At 45.0% G+C, this 14,438-nt stretch overlaps 3 protein-coding genes across 3 annotated transcripts; 1 reads left to right on the top strand and 2 right to left on the bottom strand.

Annotated features, from left to right (window-relative positions):
• The first annotated feature begins 1,396 nt into the window (after nt 1-1,396).
• Nucleotides 1,397-2,304, top strand: LOC104037238 (olfactory receptor 9G19-like). Its single transcript, XM_009491117.2, is given in 3 exon segments — nt 1,397-1,548; nt 1,550-1,831; nt 1,833-2,304. Coding segments are annotated over 3 exon segments (906 nt in total).
• A 3,337-nt stretch (nt 2,305-5,641) lies between these two features.
• Nucleotides 5,642-6,628, bottom strand: LOC104037240 (olfactory receptor 5AR1). Its single transcript, XM_009491118.2, has one exon. It carries the CDS (start codon nt 6,626-6,628, stop codon nt 5,642-5,644), a length of 987 nt encoding a protein of 328 aa, XP_009489393.2.
• Nucleotides 6,629-11,738: 5,110 nt separating this feature from the next.
• LOC104030089 (olfactory receptor 5G9-like) lies at nt 11,739-12,674 on the bottom strand. Its single transcript, XM_075712240.1, is given in 3 exon segments — nt 11,739-12,106; nt 12,109-12,578; nt 12,580-12,674. Coding segments are annotated over 3 exon segments (933 nt in total).
• Between the last annotated feature and the right edge of the window lie 1,764 nt (nt 12,675-14,438).

Raw genomic sequence — 14,438 nt, 5'->3', positions numbered from 1 at the left:
GCCCTCTGAGATGAGCTGGTGCGGGGATGTCACACGGAGACCGACATTGCAGTTTTGTTCTCATGATCTCTAAACTTGTGATCCCGTCAGTGCTTGCTGGACAAGACCTTAAGCAAGTATTCTGGGCAAAAAGGGCCAACAAGGGATACAGTGTCACAGAGAGCCAAGAAGATAAATCTTCAAAGGTATTCGTTTTTCTTTTCTTTGTCTCCTCAACTCTCTGCCCATCCCTTGTGTTACCTGATAGCAAACATTAGAATCAACAAATGAGGCCAGATGAGAAAATCATGAAGCCCACTACAGCACCTCTGAGAAGCAGCCAGCGCCAGGGACACCTGGAGAAGGTCTTCACAAACCTGGTTGGAGCACGGGGAAAGTTGCAAGGAAGCAGCAGGACACAGCTCATGTTCTGGTCTCCCTATGGAACAGTCTATCATTGTCATTGGCTATGAAAGAGCTTAAATAATTAGTTTTTAGACTGACAATATCAGGTGAGATGAATTCCGACCTCTGTAGATGCAAGTGTGCCTGCACTCAGGTATGCAAACACATGCACACACTGAATTACTGCTGCTTTCAGTTATGTGCCTAAAAATAGAGGTCTTCTCAGACACACACATTTGTAATTATGACTTTTAGGGCGTACATCCAACCATTCAATGTTTGCTCATGCAAAACAGAAAACTTAATGAGACAGTGCTTTTACTGGAGTGACTCATGAAAACGAATCTAGTGAAACTGTGTTGGTTTGTACCAGATGGTGAATCTACATGCATTTGTCCTCAACGTGTATCTCCAGTTTCTCCATATGTACTTCAAATTAAGGAGTCTCAATGTACGAGTAATTTAATGCAACACTGAGGCTGAGATTCCACATTCACAAAAGCCATGGAATGCACAGTCAGCAAATACCTACAGAGATATATGTATACATACGTACATGCATATACTCACCCATAATTTCATATCCTGTTTCCTGTATATATTTTATTAAGAATTTAACGCATTATATGAAATATATAGAAAGTGCTTGTGTGCATACCCGTATGCATAGCACCACACACAGTGTCTGTATATACCCATGTTCATGGCACATGCAGCTTTCAAAGTGATGCAAAGTGATGCAAACGCCAAACCTTTATTTGACGTAAAATAGCACAACCAAGATCATAACAGTGCAGCCCTTCTCAATACAAAATTGAGTCTGCTTTTTTCTTTTGCATGTGTGTGTGTGTGCGCGCACGTGTGCATGTATGTGTGGACCTGTGTTTTGGTATAGAAGGCAATGCCAGCAACATGGAAGCCCTTCTCTTAGCCGGTGTCCCCAGACCCTGCACTGCAAATACGAAATAGCCATCGTGACCTTTGTCTCCAGGTCAGTCCCTTTCTCCTGTCCATGGAAGAGAGGAACCACAGTTTGGTCACCAGCTTCATCCTCCTGGGGTTCACCACTGACCCAAAGCTTCTCTTGTTCCTGGTGTTCACTTTAGCCTACGTCACCACCCTTGTGAGCAACATCACCCTCATGATGGTGATATGCCGTAGCTCCCCATACCCCAATGTACTTCTTCATTGGGAACTTGTCCTTCCTGGATCTCTGGTATTCCTCTGTCTACACACCCAAGATCCTGCTGAACTGCATCTCCAAGGACAAGAACATCTCCTTCACTGGGTGTGCTACTCAGTTGTTCATCTCCAGTGGCTTGGCCTACACCAAGTGCTACCTGCTGGCAGCGATGGCCTACAACCAGTACATGGCTGTCTCCAACCCACCGCTCTATGCTGCTGCCATGTCCAAGAAGATGTGCATGGGGCTGGTGGCTGCCTCCTACCTCCACCCTCATTACCAGCCGTATGTTCACCCTCAGCTTTTGCAACTCCAATGTCATCGATGACTTCTTCTGTGACCCGCCCCCACTAGAGAAGCTGTCCTGCAATGTGACAGACAGCTACCAGGAACTCCTGTATTTCTTCCTGACCTCCAATGTCATCCTCCCCTCTGCACTCATCCTCATGTCCCACGCCTCCATCCTGGCTGACGTCCTGAAGATGCGCTCAGTCGAGGGGCAGCGCAAAGCCTTCTCCACCTGTGCCACCCACCTCACCGCTGTCACTCTCTAGTACGGCTCCATCCTCTTCATCTACACCCAGCCCAGCTCCACCTACGTCTTGGGGAGGGACAAGATGGTCTCTGTGTTTTACACAGTGATGATCCCCATGCTGAATCCCTTCATCTGCAGCCTGAGGAACCAGGAGGTGAGGAAGGCACTGAAGAGACTGGTAAAGAGACAGACAGCTCCTTAACAGAAGGAGACCAGGGATTGCATCCCCAAAGAAGCATACAGCAAGAAGTGTACCTATTGTTTCTGTGTGTTTGCGTTTTCATTTGTTGCTTTTCACAATAGGTGCAGAAGGATGGAACGCAGGAGCATAAGCTCTTCTGATCCTGAAGTGCTTCCTGATGGATGGGAGATGTCACTGTGCAGACAGACCTTCTCTCCTTCCCACCTCTCCCCATATATAATTTATATCTGCTATAAAATAGGACCTTAGCAGGGGCTGGCATCTTTGTTGTTCATCATCATCTTCACCCTGTGCTTCGGTTGGATTAAATATTCCTTACTTATGTCCAAGCTCAGGTGGAGCTCAATGTCTCATGAAGTAACCTGCCTCTGCTCCTGAGCTGTCCCAGTTATTTCTTCACGATGCTGTATTGCACCACATAAACATACTTTTCATAGTCCTAGACTATTTTCGTGGTGAAACATTCACACCAGTGTGGATAGGGTGAATCAGATTGGAAGAACCACTGTCAAGAAGCACAGAGGCATCTGGGATTGAGTTCAGTTGCCTGAACATAGACTATTAACACCCTGGAGATGCCCCCAGCTCTCCCTCTGAGCTTTCAGATGTCACTCCAGAATGACCCAACTCTTCTGAAGGTTGCATAGCATATGTGCCAAGTGCATGCCAATGTCCTTGGCACCTCAGGACAGAGCAAATGGCACCAGGTTTCCACATGAGGGCAACCAAACCTGGACCTGGCCTGGGGAATTTCACTGCATCTTCCTCCTTTCCTGCAACTTAAGCAAAAGTTGCCAGCACCACTTGTAGGAAAACATGCAAAAAAGGTGAAGCGGTTTCTTAGTTATTAAAGTACCTTTTTTCCTTTATAAAGTTTTAGTCCAACTGTTGGGAGGAGGGATTAGGTGGGCCAAAGTAGATTCATCTCTTAAAAATTTAGGTAAATAAAAGTTGAGTGATTAAGTCAGAGTTGTCTCCATTTGTGATCAATAAAGTTACGTTTCTATTTTTCCAGTTTTTATTCAGGCAAAGAGTGCAGTTTAAAGAGTTTGAGTTTGAAGATCTCCCAGCTCCCCTCGCTGTGTTTTCATTCACATCGCAGGCTGGGGTCAGGATGCATGAGCTGGGTTCCTTTTGGATGAAAGCAAATTGAAAATGGGCTTGATGGGGACACCTAATGCACTTCCACCTCCAGTATGTGTTCAAATCCCTGGACCAGAATAAATTTAGCCAGAAGAAACTATTCTGAAATGCATATACCACAGACAGCAGGTCAGTCCTTTTGATGTTCAGATCTGCTCCTGTTGCACCACATCTATCTTAACCATCTGTCCTTGGATGTAATAAAACTTTCTCTTATTCCTACATATTTTAGAGGGGACCTGGCTGATTATCTCATAATTAGACAATGAATTTTTAGATGTTGAGAGGCAGGTGAGACCATTCCTGTGCTTATTCTCCAGTCCCAAATTTGTAATGATAGGAAAATCCCATTTATGAAAATCAGTCCGACATGGAGGATGTGTGTAGTGTACTTCAACTTGCCTCGCAGTTTAAGAATTAAAAAAGACAAAAGCAAATGTACCCCAAGGCAATTAATGACAAGAAATTCAAGGGGTGAGGGTGTCTTTGAGGAGGCCCAAAGGTGAGGAGAAATGCAGCGAGCTTCCCCAGCTCCCTCTGTTAGGGGGTCAAAAGCAGGCAGGGACAAATCATCCCATTAGCAAGAACCAAGGGAACCACGTTGTCAGCACACATCATGAAGACAAGGATGTCTCTTTCTTTAATGAGAGTGTATGACCAAGCTTGTATGGGCACAGAAAGCCCTCCAGCAGGCCTGTGCTCCAGGCGCTCGCCGTACAGGTGGTTACAGCTATTTCCATCGCAAGTGATGCTGCTCCCCTTCCCAGAGCAAGGAGTGGTCCTTGGGGACCAACCACCTTTCCAGGAGTCATCAGCTTAACAAGACCTTCTGGGTTTTACCAAGAAAATTTCCTAATGATCATGAAAGCTTCTCAGGGGTCTTGTAGTCAACTTGCCACATTCTTCTTAACAAGCCATGAGAGACTAATTAGCTGGGGCTAACAAAAAAGAAACTTTCTTCCTTGTTGACGACAAAGTGCACTTCTACAGCTGCCTTGCTTGTCAGAGCTAGTCCAGGCCCTGAAGCCAATGAGTTGGAGGGTCAATATGTTGGCATGTGACTGTATTAAGGACAATTGTGGGGGCCTGGGTGGATGGAGAGCAATGCACCCTCAAGGTTTCTCCGATCAAAGTACCTGCCCCTCATCCTAAGGTTAAATTCCCACCTGCAGACTGAGGCCCTTCTTCCTTGGTGGGATGATGCAGTGACCCAGCAGCACCCTGAGCTCCTTGCTGAGGAGGTATGGTGGTGTGCTTAGTGGGAGCTCTGGTTGTGGTGGGAGCTTCTTCCATGCCAGTCTCGGGTCTGCTCAGGATCACTTCTAAATGTTTCTACACTGTATTTGTTCCTGGTCAGCACTCTTTTCTCTCCTATTGGTCTATGGGATCAGCTACGCTATAGTTGCTAATGTTTATTAACTGTTCCCCTATATCTCATTATTTGTTTTAGAGGGGAAATTGCACGATTGCTCAAAACTAAGCAAAAGCACTTAATAATAACATAACCAAATAAAGATAAAAATGCCAGGATAGGGAGCAGGTACCTGGCTAGTGGGTAATTTTATCATTACTCATAGGAGATGCCAGATGACAGCTCTCCAGTCTTTGTACAAGTTGCAGGTACTGCAGAAGTTTCTCAAATAAATTTGAAAATACAGCTACAGCTGAGCTAAAATAAGCTGCAGAAAAGCCCTGACAAGCCTTGTTGCAGTGAACTGTTGTTACGAAGCCAGTCTATTGCTAGTACTGGGACCACTAAATTACCTGAGTTTTGAGTTCACCAGAAACGTGCCCGTTATTTGATATGAAGAGAGCTCTGGTCATCACTGTCACACTGAAAGCAATAGGTGTTATTTGTTGTTGCTCAAGACAACAGCGGCAATGCATTCTCAAACTACAAAGGGTCAGAAGGGCTTAAATTCTTGAAATTAAAATAATATCAGGCTGCAAACACAAAAAAAAAAAGTAGCTAACGCATCCCTGAGACAGGTCAGTGAATGGCCTAATCCAAAAGGAGTTAATGACCTGGTATTTAGGAACAAGGCAGAGGTTTCCAGGTTTCCCAATATGTTTGTCCCCAGTAGCTCGCAGGAGAGCACTGCTTCTTTTATACCACAGCAGTACAGAAACAGAAAGTATAAATGTTTCTGAGAAGACCTCTCAATTCCTCTGACAGACCAGGCAAAACTCCTTTTTAGACGAACCTCTCCAGCACTCTCCCCAGAGCATTCTTCACCTCCTTGTTCCTCAGGCTGTAGATGAGGGGGTTCAGCATGGGGGTCACCACAGTGTAAAACACAGAGGCCACTTTGTCGAGATCCTGGGAGTGCCGGGAGCTGGGTCGTGAGTACATGGACGCAGCAGATCCGTAGAAGAGGGTCACGGTGGTCAGGTGCGATGCACACGTGGAGAAGGCTTTGTGTTTGCCTGTGGCCGAGCGCATCCTCAGGATGGTGGCCAGGATGTAAGCGTAGGAGATGAGGATGGTCAGGTTGGTGACAAATAGGTTGAAGCCAACCACAAGGAACATCACAATCTCATTGATGGTGGGGTCCGTGCAGGAGATGGCGTAAAGCGGGGGCCCCTCACAGTAAAAGTGGTTGATGATGTTGGGACCACAGAAGGACAGCCGAAGTGCAAACCCTGTGTGGATAGTGGCATTCACGATCCCAGCGAGGTACGAGCCACCTACCAGCAGCGCACAAACTCTGCTGGACATGGAGGTGGCATAGAGCAGTGGGCTGCAGATGGCCACGTAGCGGTCATACGCCATCGCAGCCAGGAGGTAGCACTCGGTGGTGGCAAAGACCGCATAGAAATAAAATTGTGTGAGGCACGCAGAGTAAGAAATGACCTTTCTTTCTGCTAGGAGATCCGAGAGCAGTCTGGGGGTGATTGAGGAGGAGTAGCAGATGTCTAGGAAGGACAGACTGCTCAGGAAGAAGTACATGGGGGTGTGAAGCTGGGCATCCAGCCTGATTAACACAAGCATCCCCAGATTCCCCAGCAGAGTGATCAGGTAGATCACCAAGAAGACCATGAAGAGGACAGCCTGGGCAGCCCCCTGCTCTGAGAACCCTGAGAGAACAAATTCAGCACTGGGGCTGCAATTTCCTTTGGCCATCATCGTAACACAGTTGCTGTAGGAAAGCAGAGATGCAGAGAAACACAGAGTCAGCATATTCCTGTTCTCCTCACAAACAAATGTTAAAGATGCATTTATTTTTATCAGGAAATACAAATTTCAGAGGCAGGAACTGTTGAACAACATACTCGGTGTTTGTCTCAAAATATATTTTAAAGTAAACAAAGTGCATGATTGAATTTATTTCTACTAATTTGGTTTGATAAAGTCACTTTGCAAATCAGAAGGCTTATTCTACCTCCTGAAGAAGTTAAGAAGTTTGTCACTCGTCAGGTCCAAAGAGGTAACCACGGCAATTTATTCTGATCTTAGAAATCAGTTTGCATTTTAAAAAAACAAACAAACAAACAACAAAAACCCTAACCCTTGTTTCAGAAGGTCAAAAAAGAGAAAGCACTGGTGAGAGATCAAGGGGTTTTTTAAAATAATTTCCTTTAGGAGAGTCAGAACAAGTTATAATAAAACTCTAATTTCTTCCCTTCCTTCCTATGGAACTCTGAAATTAAGTTTGAAACAGGAAATATAGTGTAAGTATTAACGCCTCTTTAAATATGGTGATATCCATATCACTCCAGCAATGCCACTGAATTGAGAAAGACAGTGGAAAGAATTTTAAGAGGTTGGTACTGGTGGAAACCCCAACAATGCAACAGTGCTGTTATGAAAGGGGGGAGTAAAATACTGATAATGTAGAGTTTTGTTTGGTTTTGTTTTGTTTTTAAAAAGAGATAAAATTAAGCTTATGTCTTCTTAAAACAGAAGTAAGAAGTACTTCTTACTTCACAGAAATTGCTCACTGAGGGTTTTTGAACTGTTAAACAAGACACCAAATTATACCATTGGAAAGGACCCTTCTGCATGGGGAAAGTTCAACACACGTGTCCTACCTTGACTTATACATGAGGGTCCCTTAAATCTGCATTTAGTCAAACAAATTTTGATATTTCGTTCCAGCATTAAGTCAGTAGCAGAAACTTTCGCACCCCTCTCAAACAATTTGAAGTTCAACAAATAACCCAGGTAGAGCTTCCTATGCCGTGATCTTCATAGCACAGCAAATAGTCGGCCGTGCACTGCCGGTCCTCCTATCTGCGTCGCGTAAAAGGTCTGAGACAAAGCAGAACTGGAGGACGGCAAGGGTTTTTTGCCAGCATGATAACATGCCTCAGACCACCGGTGTTTTGCAGAGCCACTTCATCAGCTCATCCAAGCTGCCGCCCTCTCCAGCCACTGGACAATAATTATGAATCCCAGTAATCTTGACTAAAATAATCAGCTGAGATGAGGGTTGCTGACCTCTGGCAGTGCCTATGTATCTCGGTTGGCTTTACTCATAGCCTGAGCTAGTGGCTGCCTTAAATTTGGAAAAGCAACTTATCAACACCTGGGTTTCACGTGAGTTATCCGGACCTTGGGTGACCATTTTGTGTGAAAACAGGCTCCTGCCTAAAGTTTTCCCCTTGCAACAGATCAACCCTTTGTAGCATTATTTAAGCTAAAACTCACCTGTCTGCTCACATCTCAGGGCCCTTTCTGGTTTATCAGCGGCTTGTTATCTCCTAGACCAAAATTTTATAGAATGGGAGAAATAAGCCCCAATTTCTCCCAGTGTTGCTGTTAAAAGCAAGAATGATTTGCCAATCACAAAGGGCATCAATACTTGACCAAGAAAAGCCGCTGTTTATAGGACTCTCTCATTAAAAGACCAAAGGTTTTGCCGCTGCCCTCCTGGGTGTGTCACGCAGGAAATTTCTCTTGGGAATTGATGACTTTGGAAACAGTTCCTTAAGGAGGAGACATGCACTGATAAATAAACACAATTAGTTTCAGCAAGTTAAATGTAAGCTTGAGGGTGTTTTCCCACTTATATTATGTATATAAAGAATGTATATATATATAAAAACAATTATCTCTTGGAATATATAATTTATCTCTTGGAATCACAGAGAACTAAAAAGAACTGGTGTAAGAAATAGAGATTCAAGGATTAGGCGATAGCTCAGGATTTGGAGAAGTGTTGCAAATGCTATTGCTGATGAAGGGAAAACTATTCAGGATCTCTTCTGCTGTAATTTGTTTTAACATTATCTGGGATATCCTGTTGTTTAAAAGCCCAGAGAGTTGTATCCAACCATCTGTGACAGTCACAGCCAGGTTTATGGAGGAAAGGTTTCTCTTTTATTGCTCTTGAAAGAGCAAAACAGTACTGCTATCTGTAATCAGATCTAGGGAATTATTTCCTATCCATCCATGGGAAATATAAACCTTTCTTCAGGAAGTTAATATCTGGTATCAGTGACCTTTATGTCAAAGCAAAAGCATAGCTCTGACACTATCTTGTGTCACTATCTTGTGACACTATCTTGAGGATCAGGCCCAGCCAGCATGGGTTCATGAAAGGCGGGTCCTGCTTGACCAACCTGATCTCCTTTTATGACCTGGTGACCCGCCTGGTAGATGATGCAAAGGCTGTGGATGTCATTTCCCTGGACTTTAGCAAAGCCTTTGACACTGTCTCCCACAATATTCTCCTTGGGAAGCTGGCAGCTCATGGCTTGGACGGGAGTAGTCTTTGCTGGGTAAAAAACTGGTTGGGTGGCCGAGCCCAGAGAGTAGTGGTGAATGGAGTTAAGTCCAGTTGGCAGCCAGTCACGAGCGGTGTTCCCCAGGGCTCTGTTTTGGGGCCAGCCTTGTTTAATATCTTTATCGATGATCTGGATGAGGGGATTGAGTGCAGCCTCAGTGAGTTTGCAGACGACACCAGGAAGGGTGGGAGTGTCGATCTGCTGGAGGGTAGGATGGCCCTGCAGAGGGACCTGGACAGGCTGGAGCGACGGGCCAAGGCCAACTGTATGAGGTTTAACAAGGCCAAGTGTCGGGTCCTGCACTTGGCTCACAACAAGCCCATGCAACGCTACAGGCTTGGGGAAGAGTGGCTGGAAAGCTGCCTGGCCAAAAAGGACCTGGGGGTGTTGGTCGACAGCCGGCTGAACATGAGCCAGCAGTGTGCCCAGGTGGCCAAGAAGGCCAACAGCATCCTGGCTTGTATCAGGAACAGTGTGGCCAGCAGGAGCAGGGAGGTGATTGTCCCCCTGTACTCGGCACTGGTGAGGCCGCACCTGGAATCCTGTGTCCAGTTTTGGGCCCCACAGTTCAAGAAGGACATTGAGGTGCTGTAGCATCTCCAGAGAAGGGCAACAGAGGTGGTGAAGGGTGTGGAGCCCAGGGCTGGTGGGGAGCGGCTGAGGGAGCTGGGGGTGTTCAGCCTGGAGAAGAGGAGGCTGAGGGGAGACCTGATCGCTCTCCGCAGCTGCCTGACAGGAGTGGGAAGGGAGGGGGGTGTTGGGCTCTTCTCCCAAGGAACCAGTGATAGGACGAGAGGAAATGGGCTCAAGCTGCGTCAGAGGAGGTTTAGATTGGATATGAGGAAAAATTTCTTGATGGAAAGGGCATTCAAGCATTGGAAGAGGCTGCCCAGAGAGGTGGTGGAGTCACCATCCCTGGAAGTGTTCAAAAAACGGGTAGATGTGGCACTTTGGGACATGGTTCAGTCTAGTCTACCCTTGATTGGTTTAGTGTGGACTTGGTAGTGTAGGTTAGTGGTTGGACTGGATGATCTTAAAGGTCTTTTCCAACCTAAATGATTCTATGATTCTATGATCTTCATCCATTTTGCTTTTCTGTTCTTTCCAGAAAGCATTTTGTGGATGCTGAGCATCCATGCTCAATACTGAATTATAAATTATTGATTAAAAGCTAGTTTCCCCTTCTCACTTTTGAGTGGGGTTTTTGAAGGACTCCAAAACATGAGCACAGTGAGCTGAAGCTTTCCCCTTACAGAATATGCTTAATTTGATTAATTTATTGATTAGTTAATTTATGTAAATTTAGTTAATTTATGCTTAAATTAAGTCTTCAGACAATGCCCTGAGTGTGACTGCTCTGCACAAAATCCACATTTGCCATGTTGCCATGTCAGCCCGTCACCCTTCACTGCCAAGCAGCAAGCGGGGAAAACCATGCATTTTTTCCAGAAAAAATCATCTCACCCTGATGTGGGTGTTTAAAATAGATCAGATGAATCAAAGCCCCCAAATGCATAAGGGGAACCGGCGGTGACTAATTCAGATGTGAAAGCCTACAATTAGATAGGATGACTCCTGGACCGAGATGACTCAACCCCTGAAACCTGGAAGCAGAAATTATTAATAAGCTGCAGCTGGGATGGAAAATAAACTTTGCCTGGATGGAGACACATAAGTAGGAGGCGGGGGTTGGCCAATGTTGAGAGTCTTGGAGCCATCAAACGAGTCGGGCACGTCTGAATACAACATGTGGCCAGAAGCATGGAGGCTTTCTGTGTTGTCAGCATCAGATGACACCCTGGGAAAAGCCAAGACTGCTTAGACAATGTCTTGAAAGACTATTCCTAGCCAAGTTGAGTGATTCTTTGTCACAGGGGATAAAACTCCACCCTGCTCCCAGGCAAAGGAGCATGTCAGCATGGTGGCTCCAGGCTGGTAGCTTCCCATGCGGGAGATCCATCCAGCAAAGCAAGATGCCCAGCACAGGTGGTCTGCGTGCTATATATGTGAAGCATGGGGATGTGCTATTCCCCGTAAAGACTATCCTTGGACAAACCAGAGAAAATAATAAATCAGATCTATTGTACTAAAGCAAAACCTTAGGCAACTACTTAGAAAATTTGAAAAGAAAGTTATGAAAGACATTGTCCCCCTCCAATGTGTAGTCTTTATTTACCTTGTCCTCTTCTGCTCTGAGCCACCTCTTTCAGGCCACAAAATTTAATGTTGTTGTAACATTGAGTAAATCCTCTTTGGTAAAAAGTATCAACTGTGCATGTTCTAGTGTTGCTTATAAATTCATTTACTCCAAAAGTTTCACTGACAATGTACGTGGTTTTAGGATTGTCTCTCTTTCCTGCATTCTTTCCTTCTTTCAGACATTGTAATTACAGGTAATTTATTTTTTAAGAGACCCCAACATGGAATTAATTCATAATTCAAACTCTGCAGTGTTCAACTCACTGGATGTGCAGAAATGTACGGTGCCCTTCTTCTGTCAGGTGTCAGCCTTATTTCGTCTGCTGACTCCACTCTGGCAGGTGATATCTGCTTTGGTTTGGTCAGAGCAGGACCTGTGGGAAGAGGAGGAGGAGAGGAGAGGAGAGGAGCTTGTTCGTAGCTCTTCTGAGGGGGCTCCACGCCTCCTTGTTCCTCAGGCTGTAGGTGAAAGGGTTGAGCATGGGGGTCACTGCAGTGTAGAAGATGGAGGTTGTTTTCCCTCGATCTTCTGCATGTCTGGAAAAGAGGTGGAGATACAAGAAAGCCACAGAGCTGTAGAAGAGGGCAACAGCCATAAGGTAGAAGGTGCAGGTGGAGAAGGCTTTGTGCCTGCCCTCCATAGAGCAGATGCTCCAGATGGTGAGCAGGATGCAGGCGTAGGAGACAACAATGGCCAAGACTGAGGTTGTTATGATGAAGCTAGTGCACACATCATCTTGTTGAGCCAGGTGCTGGAACACAAGAGGAGCGAGAGCGGTGGGATTTCACAGTAGAAATGATTACCAAGGTTTGGACCACAGAAAGAGAGTTGGAGGAGAGCGGTGGTGTGCACGAGGGCATTCAGGCTCCCAGCAGCGTAGGAGCCCACCACCAGCTGGACATGGACCCCATGGGACATGGCAGCTGAGTAGTGCAGAGGCTCACGGATGGTCACATAACGATCATATACCATGATAGTCAAAAGGATGGCTTCCATGGTGCCGAATACTGCAAAGAAGAAAAACTGTGTGATGCAGCCATTGAAAGAAAGGACGTTTCTCTCCACAAGGAGACCCAACAGGAGCTTTGGCATGATGGATGAAGAATGGCAGATGTCCAGGAAAGAGAGGTGGCTGAGGAAGAAGTACATGGGCACATGAAGCTGAGAGCTGGTCCTGATCACAACGATCATCCCCAGGTTCGTAGATGAGTAAAAAAATCATGAAGAGCAGCTCCTGCAGGTTAGCGAAGCCAAAGAGGACAAACTCGGGTGCGCTCAAGTGGTTTCCCCCAGCCATTCTCCTGGTGCAAGCACAGAGGAGACAAAGAAACACAGGGAAGAGGTGAAATAATTTCTCCCAGCTTGCAGGAATATGTAGTGCCTGAGGCTAACACAGGATTTGGTGTTTCCTGGATGGATACACCCACTTGTCTAAAGAAAAACTATGATAGGTATCCTCAGTGGGCAGGTTGAAGATCCAAAATACTATATTGAAAAATAATATATTGACAAAATAATAGCCAATAGATCATAATATGAAAGAAAAAAAAATCAAAGCTTAAATCTTAAAGCTCTGGCTGGCAGATTATGGAAAGAATTGGTCTTGCAAAAGATCTTGCAAATGATGTCTTCTCATGAACATCCAAATCCTTTCCAATACGTGGGCATGTTTGAGAGGATTTCTTTCCTTTTGTTGGGGGGGCGGGTGTTCTTATTTAGGGGGGAGTAAATATGATAATATTGTACCTTAATTTGCCACATTAATTAGCATTGCATTAAATAGATAACAGACCACTCTGGAGTGATTTTCTGACTCCGTAGTGATATGCTTGGGTCGGTTAAAATGCGACTAGCACACCTGACTGCAATTTCATGTATGTGTAGCTTCAAGAGAAAAACACCCCCTTCTAATCTGAATTATACTTGCACGCCTTCTTCCTTGTGCCTCTTGGGTCTGCTAATATCAAGAATTTTTATCCAAAATTAGAGCTAGGAATTAAGATTGAGATCACAGAATGGAAATCATAGAATCATTTTGGTTGGAAAAGAGCCTTAAGATCATCCAGTCCAACCATTAACCTAACACTACCAAGTCCACCACTAAACCAATTAAGGGGAGAGGAATAATTTCATGTTTCCTGGCTTGGTGGCTGGATTATTTTTTAATGAAAGTAAAATACTTTTTAATGAAAGTAAAATACATACTCCAGATGTACTGGAGTATGCATTTTTTCCTTCAGAAGGGATCTTAATAACTTCAATATTGCTTCACAGCAGGATTCCTGCTTCTGCAGGGGGTGGACACACTGGTTAAGGAAGCCCTTCCCCACCCAGCAAAAAATTGTCTTAAAACCTCTCAAAATTTCACCCTCCCTCTGGTTAATGGTATCTCGAGTCATTCTCAGAAAGAGATTCACTGGTCCTTGAGCTGAAGTTAAAACACAAGCTCCATCGGTCTTTCCAAACCCAGGAAGGTTTCCCAATGGCAGCCTCCAATGTGGCTGGAAGATTTAAGTTTTACCCCACGCCCACAGGACAAATTGCCAAATGGTCTCTGGGCACCTGGGAACAGCGTGAGCCTTCCCCAGAGAGCCCGGGATAACCACAGGTTTTAGGGATGGGATCCCCAAGGCACGTCAGAAATGATGCGTGCAGAGCATGAGCAATTCGACTTGTGTACGCATCTTTGTAATGAGGAGTGGAACACAAGGCAATGCATTTTTGTTGAAGACTCGAATTTGAACGACTTTTTTCTTCTCCAGGAACATGGGAGAAAAAAAAAGATAACTCTATGTAACGTATTAATTTAAGGAAACGATTGCTTTATATTTGCAATGATCAGTTAGATTAATTTTCTTTTGTATGACATATTTCCATAGAGCAGATGTGGATAGATTAAAGAAAAAGTGGATTGAAATGCAGATATCAATTTGCCATCGTGTTGTCATTTTCTTTTTTCGAGATAACTTGTCGCTCTCCATTTACACTTGAATATGTTTTTGCACATTGCTTCCCAGGAGGTAGAGTCTCAGAGCAGGTCCCATAAGCAGCATTTGCAGGG

The sequence above is a fragment of the Pelecanus crispus genome, chromosome 6, assembly GCF_030463565.1.
Source record: "Pelecanus crispus isolate bPelCri1 chromosome 6, bPelCri1.pri, whole genome shotgun sequence".
NCBI classification, from domain to species: Eukaryota; Metazoa; Chordata; class Aves; order Pelecaniformes; family Pelecanidae; genus Pelecanus; species Pelecanus crispus.
Note: the sequence above shows the minus strand (reverse complement) of the source record. Positions and strands in the feature narration are given on the sequence as shown.